We start from the raw sequence: 21,354 nt of genomic DNA, 5'->3' as shown, positions 1-21,354 counted from the left end.
AATTCCCGGTCAGATTAAAAATGCATCATGAACTAGGACACGAAACTGTAGTCTCTGTGCCTCACTTTTCGAAAGGCAATGACTGTCTGATACTGAAAGAAAATGTTCCCTTTGCGCCGTGGTCTAATTCAGTGATTATGGAACATTATGGAGATTTAAGCAGAGACAGCAGGTAATCTCAGTATCAAATTGGTACTTCCAATAGTAAAAGCATTTCTATTCAAAAGTTAGAAGGAAGGAAGAAAGAGTGTTGGAAGAAGTTGCAAAGGAATGGAATACTATATTTATTTGAGAATGGGGAAAGAGAATGTGTGTGTGTGTGTGTGTGTGTGTGTGTGTGTGTGTGTGTGTGTGTGTGGAGGAGGGGTTGTAGTTATGGTGTCACATCTGACTAGAATTGGAGAAGGAAACAAAGCCAAAGATCCAACAGTTTAATATATTTTAAAACCTGAGGTCCTTAGAGACAGAGCACAAGCTTGGACTACACAATGATAGGGAGTGAAATTGGTCGTAACCTCATTTAAGAAGCCACATAGTATTCACCCCACATGGAAACTACGGAAAGATGAAATCTAAGGGCCTTATAAGGAATTGAACCCAGATTCTCCAAATGTGAATTAGTATCTTGAACACTGCACCTTCTTCACCACAAAAACAAAATTTAAAAATGGGCAACAGGATGTCTATTTCATATTTCTCTTCTACCTGTTAATTTTATAATACTATGATCAGTATCAAAATAATTAATTTTATATTACATGTAAGTGCATCACTGCCTAATAGCACCACAGGTTTGTGAAGAAGTACTGCTTAATTTAACAAACTTTTTTAAAAAATGTTCACACTTTCAGAGATTTTATATATTGTTCCATCTCGTATTAAACTTTCGTCTCTAAACAAAAACTGCACTCAACACACCCTATAAACTGTTCTGCATACTTCAGCCTTTTTTACCACCACCACCACCATCATCATCATCATCATCATCGTCGGCGGCGGCGTCGTCGTCACCACCATCACACCATCAACTTTCTTTCAAGGATTAGGCTGTTGCCTGTTCTGAACTCACAAACAGGATCATTCCCTTCTTTTTCCAGGTCTTCCAATATCTCTTTGCCCATTTGGCTTGTAAGTCAGCACCTTTCTGGGAATTCTGGTATTCTGATTAGGTGTTGTCTCCAATCTTAAGAATTTTTTCATTCAAGTTGAAAATATTTAATTGTGTTCTCATGTCTTCATTTTTAATTATGTCTCTTCTCGTGCAGACCTTTGTTTCCCTTAGGAACCCCATCTCATCTATCAGAATTTCACTTTTTGAGGTAACCCAGCTTTCATTTATGTAACACAACACAGCAATCACCATAACTTCATAGAATTTCATGGTAGTATCTTTTTCTACTTTACGGCTTGATGTTCCACTAATGGGACCACAAACAGCTTGGAATTTGTGTATTTTATTTTCAATATCAGAGCCAAAATCAAAGTTTATAGCACAGCTTAAATAAGAGATTTGAGACACTTGATTTAAAATTGAAATTATATTATTATTCTGCCAGCCTTTGTTTACTTATAAAACCTCTGACATTCATTACACCTGTCTTTCTACATTCTAAACTATTTTTCCAAACAGTAATCATCACTTCAAAGCACTAAAGTTTCAAAATTTTTTCCATAACCCAATGCTCACATTTGAATAGTTTATTGTATTACAATTTACAAACTTGGTTTACTAAGTGCATGTGTCTCTACCAGAGTTTCCACGTCTATTATTCAACAACTTTATTGGATGTTGTCGATGTGATTCTCTGTATCTTCTTGCTGCCTCTTCAGTCAAAGGACTGTACTGATGTGGCTCAGCATGCTAGAATATTCAGTGCAAGTTCTTATCTGTTTACTGTATTCAATCCTTGACTATCCTCTCCTACTTTTACACCCCTCCCCCTCCACATTCCCCTCATTTACTAAAGTAACTACTCCATTAGGCTTCTTTGCCTCATAAATGTCCTGTCAACCTACTCCTAGCTCCAGTATATGATTTCAGCATGGCAACCTCCTGTGTAAAACATTCTGGTGGTAAAATAGGTCCCCATTCAAATCTGTATCTAGTATTATAAAAATAATCTATTAATTTTTTGCAACATCTCTAATTTTTTATATAATTTACGTAATCTTTATAGGAGTCCATTGCTATATATATATAATAGACACACACACACACAAAACAAAATACGAAGTTATATACTGGCACCATTATGTTGATGACATAATACGCCCGTCTGATGAATCACATAACACATATAACAGTTACACAATTATTTATTTAATTTACACCCAAAAATTCACTTCCATTAGAAACAGACACAGATAACACTAAAACACTAAATTTTCTGGCCCCCACCATGCAAAGAACAAACACCACTCATAACTTCACAACATTCAGAAAGTGATAATCACTAGTACCACAATCTACCAAACCACTCGCTGGCACACAAGCAAGCAAGTTTCAGATTCATGCTCAACAACAATTAAACAGAATGCCCATAGGCAAACTGAGCTAACCAGAGGGCTAAACACAATGTAACAGATGACAATGGAAAATTGTTATATGACACCCACAGAGCAGAGAAACTAAACCAACAAATGTGTAAACAGAAAAGAAATGAACAAGCCACAGATACACAAGACCTTACACAATACAGAAGAACAACATGCAATGACCACATGCAAGACACAACAGAGCAAAACCAAAAAACACACACACACACACACACACACACACACACACACACAGACAGACAGACAGACAGAGAGAGAGAGAGAGAGAGAGAGAGAGAGAGAGAACAGGAAAGGGGGGGATACAGAAGGTAAACAAAATTTAAATTTGGCCCTAAAATTGACTTGAGAACAAGTAAACAACAACTGAGACTGGACACACAATAACAATGTTTACACTGTCTTTTGACAAAGTAAAAAGTCGGATATTCAAATGAAATTTTGTATAACATGTAATATTTGTGTGTGGTTCTGAATAACTCACGAAGAAGGATTTGCCGAAGCTAAACGTAAATAACAGCAAATATAGTCATGAAAGATCTTTACACTTACATTTAGCCGCAGATGACAAGTGCCACTAAATGATGATGTACAGATGGTTCTACACACCGCATAGTGTAAAATTAAGATGATGATAACTAACAAAAACTGTCTTTACGCATAATTTTCACTGATAAGTTATCACTTAAAATATGTCCACATTTCACAGATTTTAATAAATAAAACCCACTAACAAATGCACAAAGGTGCTGAAACATGTTTGGGTTTAAAAAAACAACGTTTTGCATTACAGGTGGACCTTATATCCAATAATTTTATCTGCAAACACAGTAAATGTAAGAGCAGGAAAACCTAATACTGAATGCTACTTATGCTGTTAAAATCCTATATTTTTTTCTATTTTTATACATATCGCTGTTCACTAAATACATGTGATAACCTCATCAAAGGTGTCGCCTAAGATCATTGTTAACATCTTGTGACATAAGGCTGATAAAATCTTGATGATCCCTCGTTCTGTCATCATAGTGCACAACTCTGACAAGTAGTCTAAACACACGTTTATAAGAATTATCGTACTTTGATCATGCACTCGAACTTTGTTCTCACTAAAATCCTTTCTACAGGAAAGACAAATGTAATGAGAGAGCTAGCCAAAGTCCATTTCATTTTCCACAGGGGTACCATTAATATTATAAACTGACACCACCTGTATGAAGCTTCAAACAAGAATGAACAGTCCAAAACTGAATGTTCAATCATGTAGTACGTAATATATTCTCATTAAATGAGCCAGTACTGTCCCTTAGTTCACCAAGAACGGATCCTTTCTACCTGTTTAAAAGCAAAACTGTTCTTTGCTCACACTTTGGTTCTATCATTTAATCGGTGCAGCTAGTAAGATTTTTAATGCATCGCCTCTCACTAATTCATTTTCAATCACTACTATTCTGCTTGCTGTTGGCTTTCATTTAAATGATCACCATCCTAATAAACACCACCTGATTACGGCTGCACTGTACTCTACATTATATTATTATTATTATTATTGTTTTGCTTAATGCTTTTATGCCCCAATTTTTTCAACGAATCTCAAATAACTCTCCTCCTACCAGGAGTATCATTGGGGTCTTATAGACCCCAAGTAATTTATACCTGATATGTTGGCAGTATTTTAATGAACTAATATAAAAACATTCATTACAGTTGTTCAATGTAACACTAATGATTCTATTTTTATAAATTTTATGTCCAAGAAACAAATTTAGGTTGGGGCATATTGAACTCATTCGTACTCCATGCAAAAAACCATTAATAAATGTTTAAGTTTTGTAAATATAAAATTCAATGAAACATAACTGGATACAACTGATTTAGAGAAAGAACGTCATATATTTCGAGGAAAAAAGGCAGCTTTAAGAACAAAGACGATATACCGTATTTACTCGAATCTAAGCCGCACCTGAAAAATGAGACTCGAAATTCAAGGGGAGAGAAAAGTTTTAGGCCACATCTCCAAATCGAAACAAAGTTGGTCCGTTGTGATATGAGACACAATTTAGGTCGAATGAATGACGATACAGCTACAGTAGTTGTTTCGAGTCGTAAGCTTAGCAGTTAAGCTTTACCAGGTAGCCATTGCTATGCATCAGGCGCTCCGTCTATAAATACAGGTACCCTTCCTTTTTCACATGCTTCGTCTGGTTTGAATTGATTGCTTATTTTTCTTTGATCTGATAAGTGCCGTTTTCTTTGTTATAGGTGTTTACGTCACTCTAAGCTGAAAATTCATTACTGTACTGTGTTATGCATTGTTTGTCGCACTTTGATAGTGCGTGTTTACAGCCTGTCGCCGCTCGCGGCATGGCTTGCTTTTGTGGGCGCTACCGCCGCTTACAATTAAAAAAATAAAATAAAAGAGAGGAATCGTCTCATTAGCGAAAAAATGGCAACAGACTGCTATTTGTTGTTACTTAGACTGCTGGTTTCTTTGATAATGATCCACAAGAACCAAATAATAGACTGCGTATGGTAGAAGATGTTCTGAACGAGAGTTTAGCGAAAATTTTTCTCTGTTTGAAAATCTTTGCAGGCGCCTCATTAGTACATTACATTCTGCACAGAAATTTAGAGTCATCTTAGATTTAAAAATCAAATCAATTGCTGTGCTTCATTTCTGATTGTATCACTATTAGGCATAAGAATAATACGAATATAAACATGACATGATATGTATATTCTTCCGCGTTTGCTGTTGTCTCACTCTATTTTCGTAATTTATTAGGCAGACTGGATTTAAATGAGATTGCAGCAAACACGAAACAATACATGGCAAAATGTTTATATTTGTATTATTCTTATGGTGAAGAGAATACTACATGGGATTCACAATTCATAAAAGTTCCTATTAGCAACCATCTCTTCTCACAGGTAGGAAAAAATTCAGTTGGGGTTGTTTTGGGGAAGGAGACCAGACAGCGAGGTCATCGGTCTCATCGGATTAGGGAAGGACGGGGAAGGAAGTCGGCCATGCCCTTTGAAAGGAACCATCCTGGCATTTGCCTGGAGCGATTTAGGGAAATCACGGAAAAAATTCAGAATGTAGAGTTGGCCATATTGACGAGTAGAGTTGGCCATATTGACAAACATCCCAAACAGTCTTGTCAGTCGGATTTTCGTAGTACACTGAAATGCTGCTACATTCGAAGATGAACAATACGGAATTTGTATTTACTTCGTCGGATAATGTATGAAAATGCAGTGGTCAAAACTCAGGGCGGAGAAAAAAGCTCGTCTTCCACCTTTTTTTTTTTATTTATTTACTGACGCAGAGGATTTGTTGCCAGTATTTATCTTGGTGCCTACAAAGCATGCCTGTGTAGCGCTACATATATTCGATGGCAGAAGTTAGTTTTAGTGGCACCCACCAACATTTTTCAGAACTTCTGCTTGCTTTGCACTCGAATCTAAGCCACAGGCAGTTTTTTGGATTACAAAAACTAGAAAAAAAGTGCAGCTTAGATTCGAGTAAATACGGTAATCCTCTTATGTGCTTATGGGGTCATACTGAGCCCAGTGGTACTCAGTGCAAAAACTATGAATAAATTTTAATTTGTAGTAAATATAAAAATGAACAAATCATCAATGGATACAATTTACTAAGAGGGAGAAATCATGTATTTTGAAAGCAACAGTTTTGGAAACAAGGGAGATATATACACGTCATCTAAGGCTTTCTCGGCATATATGCTGTTTTGAAGGGTTCTCGGGTGTCCAGCTGTATACGATTGTTGAATGCCCATCACATTTCAGTGACAATTGTATCCAGCTGGACACCTGCGAACTCTTCCAATGAGGGAGATATATATTTCCAATGTCCTTGTGAGGTCGTGTACATCCCAGTGGTACTATGAGGGTTAAAGAGAATTCTTATGATTTGGTCTTTCAGTATTCCATGTTACTGCTGAATCCATGGTCTGTTCATTCTCTCATTCTCCTATATACTTCAATGATTTGCTATGGTCGTTGGCTTGCTATATTTTAAGACCAAGTATCAATACAAGTGTGATGATGTAGCTATTTTCAGCAGCAAGCTCTTTGAATACATCAAATTAGTATTAATATAATGAAATTCTGTGAGCAGCAGCAAATACCCTGGGAGATCAGTTGAATGGAATGGATAATGTCTCGAAAAAATATTACAAGATGAATCTCAACAAATCTCAATGGCAATTGGATTTAGTCTAACTGCACCAGATGACCCTGAGAGAAATACAGTGGAGACAGAGATACCGAAAGCAGAAGATGAGTTTTGATATTTGAGTAGCAAAGTGGCAATGGCTGATGTAGAGAGAATATAATATGCAGACTGGCAATAGCAAGAAAAGTATTTCTGAAAACGAGCAATTTGTTAACACTGTATACAAATTTAAATGTTGGGAAGTCTTTTCTGAGGGTATTTATCTGCAATGTAGCCTTAAATGGAAGTGAAATGTAGCCAGCTCAAGCAATGTTGCCTTGTATGGAAGTGAAATGTAGCCAGCTCTGGCAAGGAGGGAAGAAGCCTTTGAAATGTGGTACTGTAGTAGAATGCTGAAGATTATATGGGTAGATAAACTAACTAATGAGGAGCCACTGTATCAAATTATGGAGAAAAGAAATTTGTGACATAACTTAATTGGAAAAAAAGGGATTGGTTGATAGGAGACATCCTGAGGAATCAATGAAAAGTAAATTTGCTAATGGTGGGATGTGAGGAGGGGGCTGGGGATGTAAATACTGTAGAGGGAGATCTAGGCGCAAAACCAGAAAGCAAGTTTAAATTGATGCAGGTTGCAGTAGTTACTCACAGATGAACAGGTTTACACAATAAAGACTAGCAAGGCGAGCTGTATCAAACTACTGTCTGGATTGAAGATCACAGCAACAACTTATCAACCTTCCATTATACTTGACACCAACACAGCCCCATGCTTTACAATTATTTATTCATCCAAGTCACCCAGACGCAGGAAACCACTGCAGTAACCATGCAACACACACTCAGTTCACACTCAAAATTCCTGATGACAGCACTGAGATGCATAATGCAATTTACTGTAACACTTTAGTTTAGTGACTGGAACAAAATGTGTGAAAAAATGTTTGGTATACAGTGAATATTTCTGGCAGTTCAGGATCTACATAGAAAATTGCCACTATTTTGTATAATATGAAGTAGTGGATCACACTCTGTCCAGCATATGGGAAGAACAATTTACAGTATTGCATGAAACACACTGCCTATGCTGGCTCTTTTTATGGAATCTCATTTTCATAACAATTATCATACTTAGTTTGGATCTCCTCAAAAACAATCACATTGCAGAAGGAGTAGCAAGTCCTTAGGCATTTCTGAAGGACTGTTGGAGGGCCTACTTCAATCTCTCCACCAATACTGACTACTTGCATACATAATTTAGGCAATTTAAAAAAAAAAAAAAAAAAAAAAAAAGAGACTGAAATACACCTTGTTAGACCTGTGGTTCCACAGATTACAATAATTACCACTCATTCTACTCACATTATTTGCTAAAATTGTTGCAATAGTGTACCCTTTGGCTGTCACCTGTGTCGCAAATTGATACTTGGTTACTCACATTTTGGGTTTTAGTAGGGCTATACTTATGTATTCATTGATCAAAATCTCGACACAATAAAATATCATCAGCTGAGACTAATGGTGTATTCACAAACTGTTGTTGCTTGTGCCAAACACAACATAATTTTTGAGAAGTTACATTTTATGGAGTTGGTGATAAAACCTATAACTCTACATCATGTTATATTTATGAGTAAAGATGCAAAAAATTACAGAAGGACACTATGTCATCCGTATAAGATTATACTGAACCATTCACACTGTTCAATTGTGGAGTTGGTGTTATGCCAATCGATGCAGCAAGTGCTGATTCTCTGCATATCTTCCTGCAGTTCACTGTAATTTTCTACCAATGCACCTTCTCTGTATACAGCAGCAGCATCATCATATGCATAGAGCCTAGGATATATATGGTCTTTAAATATGTCTGGTTGTGTCTGTATATGTGTGGATGGATATGTGTGTGTGTGCGCGAGTGTATACCCATCCTTTTTCCCCCCCTAAGGTCAGTCTTTCCGCTCCCGGGATTGGAATGACTCCTTACCCTCTCCCTTAAAACCCACATCCTTTCGTCTTCCCCTCTCCTTCCCTCTTTCCTGATGAGGCAACAGTTTGTTGCGAAAGCTTGAATTTTGTGTGTGTGTTTGTGTGTCTGTCGACCTGCCAGCACTTTCATTTGGTAAGTCACATCATCTTTGTTTTTAGATATATTTTTCCTACGTGGAATGTTTCCCTCTATTATAACCATATCATTAATTTGAACCCAACAATTACGTTTGTTATTGTCGCTGTTGCATTTCGAAATCTTTCCTGTCATCTTTTTCTCTTTATTTTCTCTTTCTGTTTTTACCAGTAGTCTCACTTTGTATTCACCTTCCCCTTTTTACCGTAATCTACTATACAATTTTATCCCGCCTATATATACTCAATAATAAGTAACCCACTTCCAAACCATAACCAAAAAAATTTTATTTCCCGCTTACAACACTACCGCTGCTATAAAATCAATCGTTTCTAGTTCAATAATAGCTGCTTTCACGTATTTTAAACAACCATTTCGGCTAGTTCTAAAAACTTTCACTTTATTTCCACTTCCGTTTTTCGCACATCACTGATAAGGTCTTTAAATATGTCTGCTTGTGTCTGTGTATGTGTGGATGGATATGTGTGTGTGTGTGTGTGTGTGCGCGCGAGCGTATACCCGTCCTTTTTCCCCCCTAAGGTAAGTCTTTCTGCTCCCGGGATTGGAATGACTCCTTACCCTCTCCCTTAAAACCCACATCCTTTCGTCTTTCCCTCTCCTTTCCTCTTTCCTGATGAGCCAACTGTTTGTTGCGAAAGCTTGAATTTTGTGTGTATGTTTGTGTGTCTGTCGACCTGCCAGCACTTTCATTTGGTAAGTCACATCATCTTTGTTTTTAGATATATTTTTCCTCCGTGGAATGTTTCCATTATATATATATGAGGGAAACATTCCACGTGGGAAAAATCAATCAAAAAACAAAGAAGATGTGACTCACCAAACGAAAGCGCTGGCAGGCTGAAAGACACACAAACAAACACAAACATACACACAAAATTCAAGCTTTCGCAACAAACTGTCGCCCCATCAGGAAAGAGGGAAGGAGAGGGAAAGACGAAAGGATGTGGGTTTCAAGGGAGAGGGTAAGGAGCCACTCCAATCCCGGGAGCGGAAAGACCCACCCTAGGGGGAAAACGGACGGGTACATGCTCGCGCGCGCGCACACACACGCACGCGCACGCACACGCACACACATACACATCCATCCATACATCCACACATACACAGACACAAGCAGACATATTTAAAGACAAAGAGTTTGGACAGAGATGTCAGTCGAGGCGGAAGTGCAGAGGCAAAGATGTGGTTGAATGACAGGTGAGGTATGAGTGGCGGCAACTTGAAATTAGCTGAGACTGAGGCCTGGTGGGTAACGGGAAGAGAGGATATATTGAAGAGCAAGTTCCCATCTCCGGAGTTCGGATAGGTTGGTGTTGGTGGGAAGTGTCCAGATAACCCGGATGGTGTAACACTGTGCCAAGATGTGCTGGCCGTGCACCAAGGCATGTTTAGCCACAGGGTGATCCTCATTACCAACAAACACTGTCTGTCTGTGTCCATTCATGCAAATGGACAGTTTGTTGCTGGTCATTCCCACATAGAATGCATCACAGTGTAGGCAGGTCAGTTGGTAAATCACGTGGGTGCTTTCAGACGTGGCTCTGCCTTTGATCGTGTACACCTTCCGGGTTACAGGACTGGAGTAGGTGGTGGTGGGGGGGTGCATGGGACAGGTTTTACACCGGGGGCGGTTACAAGGATAGGAGCCAGAGGGTAGGGAAGGTGGTTTGGGGATTTCATAGGGATGAACTAACAGATTATGAAGGTTAGGTGGACGGTGGAAAGACACTCTTGGTGGAGTGGGGATGGATCTCATTTCAGGGCAGGATTTGAGGAAGTCGTATCCCTGCTGGAGAGCCACATTCAGAGTCTGGTCCAGTCCCGGAAAGTATCCTGTCACAAGTGGGGCACTTTTGTGGTTCTTCTGTGGGAGGTTCTGGGTTTGAGGGGATGAGGAAGTGGCTCTGGTTATTTGCTTCTGTACCAGGTCGGGAGGGTAGTTACAGGATGCGAAAGCTGTTGTCAGGTTGTTGGTGTAATGGTTCAGGGATTCCGGACTGGAGCAGATTCGTTTGCCACGAAGACCTAGGCTGTAGGGAAGGGACCGTTTGATGTGGAATGGGTGGCAGCTGTCATAATGCAGGTACTGTTGCTTGTTGGTGGGTTTGATGTGGACGGACGTGTGAAGCTGGCCATTGGACAGATGGAGGTCAACGTCAAGGAAAGTGGCCTGGGATTTGGAGTAGGACCGGGTGAATCTGATGGAACCAAAGGAGTTGAGGTTGGAGAGGAAATTCTGGAGTTCTTCTTCACTGTGAGTCCAGATCATGAAGATGTCATCAATAAATCTGTACCAAACTTTGGGTTGGCAGGCCTGGGTAACCAAGAAGGCTTCCTCTAGGCGACCAATGAATAGGTTGGCGTACGAGGGGGCCATCCTGGTACCCATGGCTGTTCCCTTTAATTGTTGGTATGTCTGGCCTTCAAAAGTGATGAAGTTGTGGGTCAGGATGAAGCTGGCTAAGGTAATGAGGAAAGAGGTTTTAGGTAGGGTGGCAGGTGATCGGCGTGAAAGGAAATGCTCCATCGCAGCGAGGCCCTGGACGTGCGGAATATTTGTGTATAAGGAAGTGGCATCGATGGTTACAAGGATGGTTTCCGGGGGTAATAGATTGGGTAAGGATTCCAGGCGTTCGAGAAAGTGGTTGGTGTCTTTGATGAAAGATGGGAGACAGCATGTAATGGGTTGGAGGTGTTGATCTACGTAGGCAGAGATACGTTCTGTGGGGGCTTGGTAACCAGCTACAATGGGGCGGCCGGGATGATTGGGTTTGTGAATTTTAGGAAGAAGGTAGAAGGTAGGGGTGCGGGGTGTCGGTGGGGTCAGGAGGTTGATGGAGTCAGGTGAAAGGTTTTGCAGGGGGCCTAAGGTTCTGAGGATTCCTTGAAGCTCCGCCTGGACATCGGAAATGGGATTACCTTGGCAAACTTTGTATATGGTGTTGTCTGAAAGCTGACGCAGTCCCTCAGCCACATACTCCCGACGATCAAGTACCACGGTCGTCGAACCCTTGTCTGCCGGAAGAATGACGATGGATCGGTCAGCCTTCAGATCACGGATAGCCTGGGCTTCAGCAGTGGTGATGTTGGGAGTAGGATTAAGGTTTTTTAAGAAGGATTGAGATGCAAGGCTGGAAGTCAGAAATTCCTGGAAGGTTTGGAGAGGGTGATTTTGAGGAAGAGGAGGTGGGTCCCGCTGTGACGGAGGACGGAACTGTTCCAGGCACGGTTCAATTTGGATAGTGTCCTGGGGAGTTGGATCATTGGGAGTAGGATTAGGATCATTTTTCTTCGTGGCAAAGTGATATTTCCAGCAGAGAGTACGAGAGTAGGACAGTAAATCTTTGACGAGGGCTGTTTGGTTGAATCTGGGAGTGGGGCTGAAGGTGAGGCCTTTGGATAGGACAGAGGTTTCGGATTGGGAGAGAGGTTTGGAGGAAAGGTTAACTACTGAATTGGGGTGTTGTGGTTCCAGATTGTGTTGATTGTAATTTTGAGGTTTTGTAGGGAGTGGAGCTGGAAGTGGGAGATTGAGTCGATGGGAGAGACTGTGTTGTGTTCAATAAGAGGAGGTTGAGGTTTGCTGGAAAGGTTGTGAAGGGTGAGTGAGTTGCCTTTCCGGAGGTGGGAAACCAAGAGATTGGATAGTTTTTTGCGGTGGAGGGTGGCATACTGTTCTAATTTGCGGTTGGCCTGTAGGAGGATGCTCTGAACAGCCGGTGTGGATGTGGGAGAGGAAAGATTGAGGACTTTTATTAAGGATAGGAGTTGACGGGTGTGTTCATTGGTGTAGGTGAAGGATTAGGTGGGTGAGGGCAATGGATTGTTCAGTTTGGAACTGGTATAGGGACTGATGGAAAGAAGGGTTGCAGCCAGAGACGGGAACTTTAAGAGTGAGGCCTTTGGGGGTAATGCCAAATGTCAGACAAGTCTGAGAAAATAAAATATGGGAGCGTAATCTGGCTAGGGCGAAGGCATGTTTGCGGAGGTCGTTGTGGGGGTGTTGTGCGGGTGACATGGTATTAGAAGGTGGAAAGTGTAACATGGGGCTGAAATGAAAATGAAAATAAAAATGTATGGGGAAGGGATAAAGGTGAACTAGAAAGCAACTGGAGATCTGGTGTGAAAAAAGGCGAAAAAGTGTTGGTTACAGCTGGGCTGTGTTGATCCTGTGGTGAACTTGGGTTGGTAGACAACGATGTGCATAAAGGTTAGGTGGTTGTGTTGCCGCCAAAACACGTTAAAGGGTGGAGAAATTCGGGAAAATTTCGAAAAAACTACGTGTAAATGTATTAAAAGGAGTGGTTTTGTGGTGGCAGATTATGAGAATGATGCTAACAATTGTCTGACGAAGAAATAATGACGTTAAAACCTGTGGGAAGCAGCTAAAAATGATCAATGATGTGGGAAAAACGGAAATGGAAATAAAGCGAAAGTTATTAGAACTAGCCGAAATGGTTGTATAATAGGTGAAAGGAACTGTTTGTGAACTAGAAATGGTGGATTTTATAGCAGTGGTAGTGTTGAAAGTGGAAAAAATTTTTTTGTTATGGTTTGGAAGTAGATTACATATTATTGAGTATATATAGGCGGGATAAATTTGTATAGTAGATTACGGTAAAAAGGAGAAGGTGAATACAAAGTGAACCTACTGGCAAAAACAGAAAGAGAAAATAAGATGACAGAAAAGATTTTGAAATGCAACAGTGACAATAACAAACGTAATTGTTGGGTTCAAATTAATGATATGAATATAATAGAGGGAAACATTCCACGCAGGAAAAATATATCTAAAAACAAAGATGATCTGACTTACCACACGAATGCGCCGGCAGGTCGATAGACACACAAACAAACACAATCATACACACAAAATTCTAGCTTTCGCAACCAACGGTTGCTTCATCAGGAAAGAGGGAAGGAGAGGGAAAGACGTAAGGATGTGGGTTTTAAGGGAGAGGGTAAGGAGTCATATATATATAATGTTCTGAATAGTAATTGTCCTATACACTCCCTTGGCAGAGGCCTGAGGTTCTTTTGTTCATTATACAACAGTGTGTAACTGTGTCAAACACTTTCTGGAAGTCAAGGAACATAGCATCAATCTGGGCACCATCCAAAAGTGAGATTTTTCGGTCTCCAGAAATGTCGTAATACACAAGTGTGTCAAGGGATCTCAAATTCTACAACAGACTGACATCAGCAGAAGAAGTCTATAGATTTCTGCATTGAACAACTATCAACTGGAACACACCATTTCACTGTCATGACTTACATCAGTGCTAGAGGGTCACAAGACAGCCGAAGCAGAAAAGACAGTGGTTTACAGTTCATACGGGATTCAACATGTACATGGTGTTGGCATCTAGTCAAGCTGTTTGGAATATTGACAACAGCTTTATAGCACATTTATCCTCTGATAAAATTTGGAGTAAATGAATTTCAATTTGACAACAATAATGACATTCACAAATATGACTCCAACTTTGGCTAAGAAAAGTACCTAATTCTCATTTTGCTGTTTTTGGCGCACAACTACTCATCGAGACTTTTTCCTGGGTCTAGCATTATGTTATATCTCCTCAATGAACTTTTGCTCCATACACCGAAGCGAGAGACAGCCTGTAAACACATAAAGGCACATTACAATAGCACTGCCATGGTGGCTTGAACAATACAGGGAGTTCCACTCTGTATGACTGTGTCCATTGCAAGTATAAATCGTTATTGTGTATTCTTGGACTGTATTGTAAGATTCATCTCGTTTGAAAGATCAGTTTTTGACTATTAATGTAAGAATCATCTTTCATAATCACAGTCACAATTCACTGGTTCTGTCCCCCCCCCCCCCCCCCATTAGTACCATGTGCGAGTAAACACATTATGTTATCCTCCACAGGTGCAAGTGAGACCGACATGTTAGTTTTGAGGCCACCGAAGAAGTGATCCAAGAAGAAATCATTAAGTTCTGCATAGAAACATTTGGTTCTTAAGGTACGTAAAAAAGAACTGTTGTCTCCAGAGCAGCCAATGACTGATATTGTTTTGAAAACAGCTCCATCTACATCTACGTGATTACTCTGCTATTCACAATAAAGTGCCTGGCAGAGCATGTACAGGTATTGGGTCATTCAGTGCATTGTGTGGTAAGTGGGTACAAGACCCCATATTTTTTTAAGTCTCCCAAGAAAGAAAAATCACAACAGTAGTGTCCCCCCCCCCCCCCCCTGTCCCAAATCGAGTTTCCAACAATTTAGGAAGTGCTTGCTGCAGTGAAAACATATCCCGATTTGGGCAATTTTTAAAGAACTATGTTTTATAAATTATTAAAAGAAATTAATTTCAAGTATGTTCAGCATGCACACGATTGCATGCTAACAGACAGGGAAGACTTCATTTTATAGAGGCAGTGTGTTATCTACGAACCAGTGAATTGTTGAGGGATGAAGGAAGACCCATTTACCATTTGGAAAAGTCATGACTGAACACAGGACATATCCAGAGTAACATCTGGGTAGATACTAAAGCTTATCCACCAGAAACAAGGGCCCACCGGGTAAAGGAAAATGCCCAATTATCACACACACTGGGAGCAAAGCAAGTTTCTTCAAAGACTGTTTGTGGATCTTCGAATCAAAGACGAGTGGAGATTATCACAAGGAGATGTGCACCATTACTTTCGAGAAGTGGCTTTAAGATGTTCTTCCTTGGCTACAGGAAAACACAGTTATTGTTCTTGATAATGTACCATACTATTTTCTTCGAAAAGAAAAAGTTTCGAATTCAAATTCCAATGAGCAAGATATATCACAATGGCAAAAATCTAAAAAGATTACTGTTGAAGAAAAGTGTGTTACAAACTGTAAAAAGAGAGAGAAAGAGAGAGAGAGAGAGAGAGAGAGAGAGAGAGACGAGCACAACAAATACACAGTAGATGAAATGGCTAAGAATGCAGAGAAAACTGTTCTTTGAATCCCTCCGTACCCCTGTGAATTAAACGCCATCAATTTAGTTGGGGTCAGAATATCTACAACTTGACATGTTACGTTTACAGTAAGTAGCAATCTATCTTTTCCTACGTTGTTGACATTCCTATCTGGAGTTTCCATTGTATGATTTTGAGGAAAGGCGGTTTTGTTATAAACCTTAAGTTTGACATAATGAAAGCAATTTTATCTTCTCTTTAACATTATTGTAACTGGTACTGTTATTAAAATCGTTTGTGTTTGAATCTGCTACCCATCTGTCGTTCATTCTTTTTTCATTTTGTTTCATTCCATTGTGGTCCAAGTTCATATTACAGGGTTTCTCACGAGCAATGCAAGCTTCAATGTGACGTCAGACCTGTGGCCAACTGAACAACGTGCACATAGGATTTTTGATACCCCTGCTTTCACAGGAGAAATTTGTGATTGGCCACACAAAACTGTTTCTGTTTCATCCCAGCTCTTGGTGAGTAGACTATAATTCTGTTTCCAAAAATATTAACCAAGAACTGGAATCCCTGTATGAAAACCACTTCTACTCAAATTGTGTTTTGTAGAGGAGCATGGGAGCATCATTTGCTACAAAACAACAATTTTCAGTCAACATTATGCATTATAGTTTACTTGGTATGATATTTTGAATTTACACGTTTTTTGATGAAAATTCATCGTAAGCTCATTGCTAAGTGCACAAGGGTTTTGCAGGAAGCCCTAATGTGGTGGTGGAGAAACTGAACTTTCAAAGATATTCTACATGCCCATTTCATTAAAGACCAAGTACTGTCCCTCAGCAGTTGTTCCAAATTGCTACTGTGAAACCTCCCAATTACTGATTAAAAGTGTTCTCAAGTATCATCATCTTTAACTGTCACTAGGTCTCTGAAGTTTTTGTTAGAGAATAATTCCTGATCAGGGATCCTATAATGATACCTTTCCAAATGTTAATATTTTAGGATAGCTCTAACAACACACACGATAAAATGCAAACCACATTTTGCAACAGCTATTTCTGTATTGAATATTGTAGCAAAGACTAATAAAGGAAACCAGGTGGTATAAGTATTCGTTATCACAGACCACATTATGATACTATGTCATGGTACTTGGATTCCCTCCAAAACATGCAAAAATTCTGTGTGAAGCTTGCAGGAACTATACAGGCTCTGTCTCAAAAGCCACATAATGACAGCTATTTATAAGGCTATACTACCAAACAAGAGGCACAAAACAGCCAGAAACTGTTTATTGTTTCCCAAATATTTCAGCTGGTGATCAGTGTAGTGTAAAGATAGGTATACATGTCCACAGTAACATATTTCCATGTACATTAAAACTGTTTCTTCCTGAAGACTCCATTCCTATCATGAAATAGTTCTCCAAATATTCCACCAATGGATAAACAATCAGACAGTATATCAGAACGAAAACAGCCTTGGTTGTAAAATTACTGAACCAGTTGCTGTATTGGCCTGCCCTGATGGGATAGGAAATTTTTTTTGCAAACAGTATATGTTTCAGAAAAACCCAATAATTAGCTGAACAAAGAGTATGGGACAGTTGATAAGATTATTAATGTCGCTCTTGTTTTACACCTATAAACACAAAACAGAATGCTGTAAGTACCTCCAAACCACAGAAACATACAGTATCACAACCATAACACTGCTCATGTTTTGTTAACATTTTGTAAGTAGCTCAATTATTTGTTACTGCCATATGAATGTTTGGACAATGGGTCAGCCGTATCACACTGTTGTAACAGTTTTCTGTCCAACTTCAAGCACAATAGGGCTGTTATGCAGTCTGTGAGCAACAATGTCTCTATATCAAAATTCCTCTATATACATTCTGACCAGTACCCCTTCCCCAACTCATTATATTCCTAACCATTTCCCTGCCATATATTGTTTTATATTTGTTGAAAATATTGTTCTGTTCTAAATATCCTCCAAGATGCTGCAATTTTCAACAGTATTTTGTTTTTGCCTTATTATATTTCACAGGGGATTTGTATTTCTGCTGTTAACAAGTAATGCAATATTCGAACTGTTGTAACATGTCTTCACAACTGTACTGGTATAAGAAAATGAAGGAATGACTTGTCATCACTGCCAAGTGTGTGAGGTGCTATATGCATACGTAGCCAACATTCTGAAGCAGCTGACACAAATGACATTTAGTTAGTTATTTTAAGTGTAGATCTTTCAAAACTCTTTTTGAATTCTGAGGCCACAGTAATTATTCGCAAGAGAGAGAGAGAGAGAGAGAGAGAGAGAGAGAGAGAGAGAGCACCCAGGCTATAATCAAATACGAAATGTTGAGATGAAGAGATGTCACCACAAACACTGGAGTTCTTAAAAACATAAATATAGAAGTAAGTAAATAAGTTTTTAGAAACATGAATGTCCATGAGTTTACCTGACAACTTTGTTGACAACGGTTCTCAAATGCTGAGAAACCATCAAACTAATAGTGCATATAATTACACGATGAAATGATATATCACAGAACACGAGAGCAGTATCAAGTGCACAAACCACACACACCGCATATGGTGAAACATTTCTCATAATGAGAACTTACATATCTAATTGCATTCACCTCCTTAGCTGAAGGTCAGCGTGCCTGACTGCCATGTGGGGTACCTAAGTTCGATTCCTGGTATCGCCAGGGCTTTCTCCTTGGGGAGGGGGGGGGGGGGGGGTCGCCAGGGCTTTCTCCTTGGGGAGGGGGGGGGGGGGGGGGGGGAAGTTCTGGAAGAGGATGCACTCAGCCTCATGAAGCCAACTGACAACCCACTTGAATAAGAAGTAGCAGCTCCATGAATCTTTTTATGCATCTAACTGCAATACTTTCTGTGTCACTTCAATGACATGACTAATCATCATCGTCCTCGTCCTCTTCCCCCTACGCAACTATCACAGTAATCAACAGATGTACCTTCTAGTAAAAAGAAGTGCCGATGCTGTCTATGAAGTGACACTTCGACAACATAAAAAATAACTAAAATAGTTCACACACCATCTGAAATAAAATAAAATACTAGAATTTAAATACTGAATAAGTGTAGTCGGAGAAGAGAGGAGACTGATTGTGCAGGATGCAGACAACTCACAAACACAAAACATTCCATCTGGAACTGGCTCTTAAAGATATTGGAAAACCATCTAATAGCAGCAAGCTGATGGGAAAAGAAAAAGTAAGTATGAAGCACGTCACGTTTCTTTTGACCATGCTGTAATGCACTATCTTATTTCTTATTACTGTAAAATGATATAGACAAAAATATCTAACAGTCTTAGGGAGAAAGCACTGGATTTCACATGCACATAAAATCACTTTAACTATTCAGATGAACAACATTAATACTAAAATCCCTTTTTCAGCTTTGATGTTCTTCCAACAGTAAGCCGTAGTATTTAATATTAAAATTCTATGTACCTTTCTCTGCATCTGTAGTTTTCTTGGGAGAGAATGGTTCTGCCATGTCGACATCTCCATCCTCAGGGACATCGCTCTCATAATCTTCTTTCATTCTCTCAACAACTTCAATGTAGTCCAACTCTGCCAGGTACTCGTCTCCATAATTTTTTCCGCCCTAAAGACATTAAATTAAATCTATATATTTTCAGAAACATTTCAACTTTTCAGTGAAAGTCACTGCAATGAGGAAGTATCACCTAATGGCTGCTCCTTCTGAGGAGACCAGTGTCCTTTGTATTGGATTAGATTATAGAAGTCAGTGATCTGGACACGTTACAATTTATTAAAATTGATTACCAGTTTCTGTTTTGCACCCATCATCAGGCTCAAAACCTTAGCAGCAATACATAGGTACTCAGTATACAAAACTGAAGCTGGTGATCAGTTTTAATAAAATAGTGTGTGACCAGGATATTACTTTATTAATATAATATTTATTTGTCATTAAACTAGCCTGTATAGGGATTTTGCTCATCTTTGGTTTGGTGTGAAAGAAGAGAAATGAGGACAATCGTAGCATAACAAACACGAAAGAACTAATAGCAACATCGAGATATTTGCATTAATTACACCAGGTATAACATTCAAACTATATAGCAGAATGGCATTAATTAACATACTTTTCAATTTGGCACATCAACTGGTAAGTATGATTCTTGTCAACAGTTTTATTCAAACATCTGTAATAAGAACACTGTGTTATAACCCAAGAGCATTTATTGTTAGAAGCACTGAAGGTTTGATACATTCTGGATGCCAGACTGTAGTTTCTTCTGAAGAAGTGGTATTTGTATTTCATTCTTACGCTTTTATTTCCCCTTGTAAGACTAGGGTCTTCAGGACTTCTCTTACATCTTACACAATCTTCAGTGACTCAACAGTATGAACTGTATGGTATTTGAGTATCTACTACTACTACTACTACTACTACTAACAAGAATAATAATAATAACAAGAGAGTGGGAGAGACGAAGAAGAAGAAGAAGAAGAAGAAGAAACACAGTTCTGCCAGTCATTATAATGTGTCAGTGTTTTCATCTGTGAGAATATCTTACAATGTTGTAGTAGTTGCAGTATAACAACAACAACAGAGAACGACTGCTTCTACACCTACATCTTATTATGTCGAACTCTTTTTCTACAAAATTAATGTGGTTAGATGAACAATCACCACACAGAGGAAGTAGAGAGCAGTGGACAAACAAGAGCGATAACCATTCATTATAAATTAACTTTAAATGACACGTGTTACTTTTTATATATCTCCTACTACATTGCTGAAACTGCACAGTGGAGGGCTATCACTGTCCATGCTGTCATTTATCTTGTAGCTAGGACTGTTTATTATTGTGTCATTTACTTAAAATTTATTTTAATAAAACACAAAATACCTCATTGGCACCTTGCTCTGTCAGTAGACGACCTGCATACACACAAATGAATGAGCCCTGTGGGATATCATTGAGACAGCGTATTCCCCAGCCTCTCCTTACAGTCTTAAAAACTTGGAGTTTCAGCTGAAGAGGAAATTGTGCAACACGGTTCAAGCAGGTACTGGAGCATTTACACCTAAAAATGTAAAACAAGTGTGAAAAACACGATTTTACAATGTTGTGAACACTTGCAAGAAATACATTTTGAACAGCTTAACAAGTGATAAGCGAAGCCAATAGTACACACATTATAACGAAAAGTCATGTCCAAAGCAATAATTGTACTTGGCCTTTAAAAAATATTTAAACAGCCTCACTATATGTTTCTATCAGTCTTCCTGTATTTGATGAAGACAACATTCTTTTACACAATCTCAATCTCATATCATAGAAAATAACATTCCTTGATCTGGCAGAAAGAGAGTAAGCTTTTTTAGGAGACAAGCTTACTCTGAGGTTAAGGATACTCTCCAGTACAATTTTACACACACACACACACACACACACACACACACACACACACACACACACACAAACAAACAAACGGGTGACAAC

The 21,354-nt window shown here is 39.1% G+C and overlaps 1 protein-coding gene across 4 annotated transcripts in view; it reads right to left on the bottom strand.

The window, feature by feature from the left end:
• Nucleotides 1-21,354, bottom strand: part of LOC124711153 (histone-lysine N-methyltransferase eggless-like) — a 352,937-nt gene that overhangs the window by 74,183 nt on the left and 257,400 nt on the right. For all 4 annotated transcript variants that reach the window (XM_047241057.1, XM_047241054.1, XM_047241056.1 and 1 more), the window contains exons 18-19: nucleotides 20,758-20,935; nucleotides 19,325-19,481 (exon numbers count right to left, since the gene is read on the bottom strand). In XM_047241057.1, coding sequence (XP_047097013.1) covers nucleotides 19,325-19,481; nucleotides 20,758-20,935 — 335 coding nt within the window. The remainder of the gene's footprint in view (nucleotides 1-19,324; nucleotides 19,482-20,757; nucleotides 20,936-21,354) is intronic.

Source organism: Schistocerca piceifrons, chromosome 8, assembly GCF_021461385.2.
Source record: "Schistocerca piceifrons isolate TAMUIC-IGC-003096 chromosome 8, iqSchPice1.1, whole genome shotgun sequence".
NCBI classification, from domain to species: Eukaryota; Metazoa; Arthropoda; class Insecta; order Orthoptera; family Acrididae; genus Schistocerca; species Schistocerca piceifrons.
This window is presented reverse-complemented; position numbering and strand designations above follow the sequence as displayed.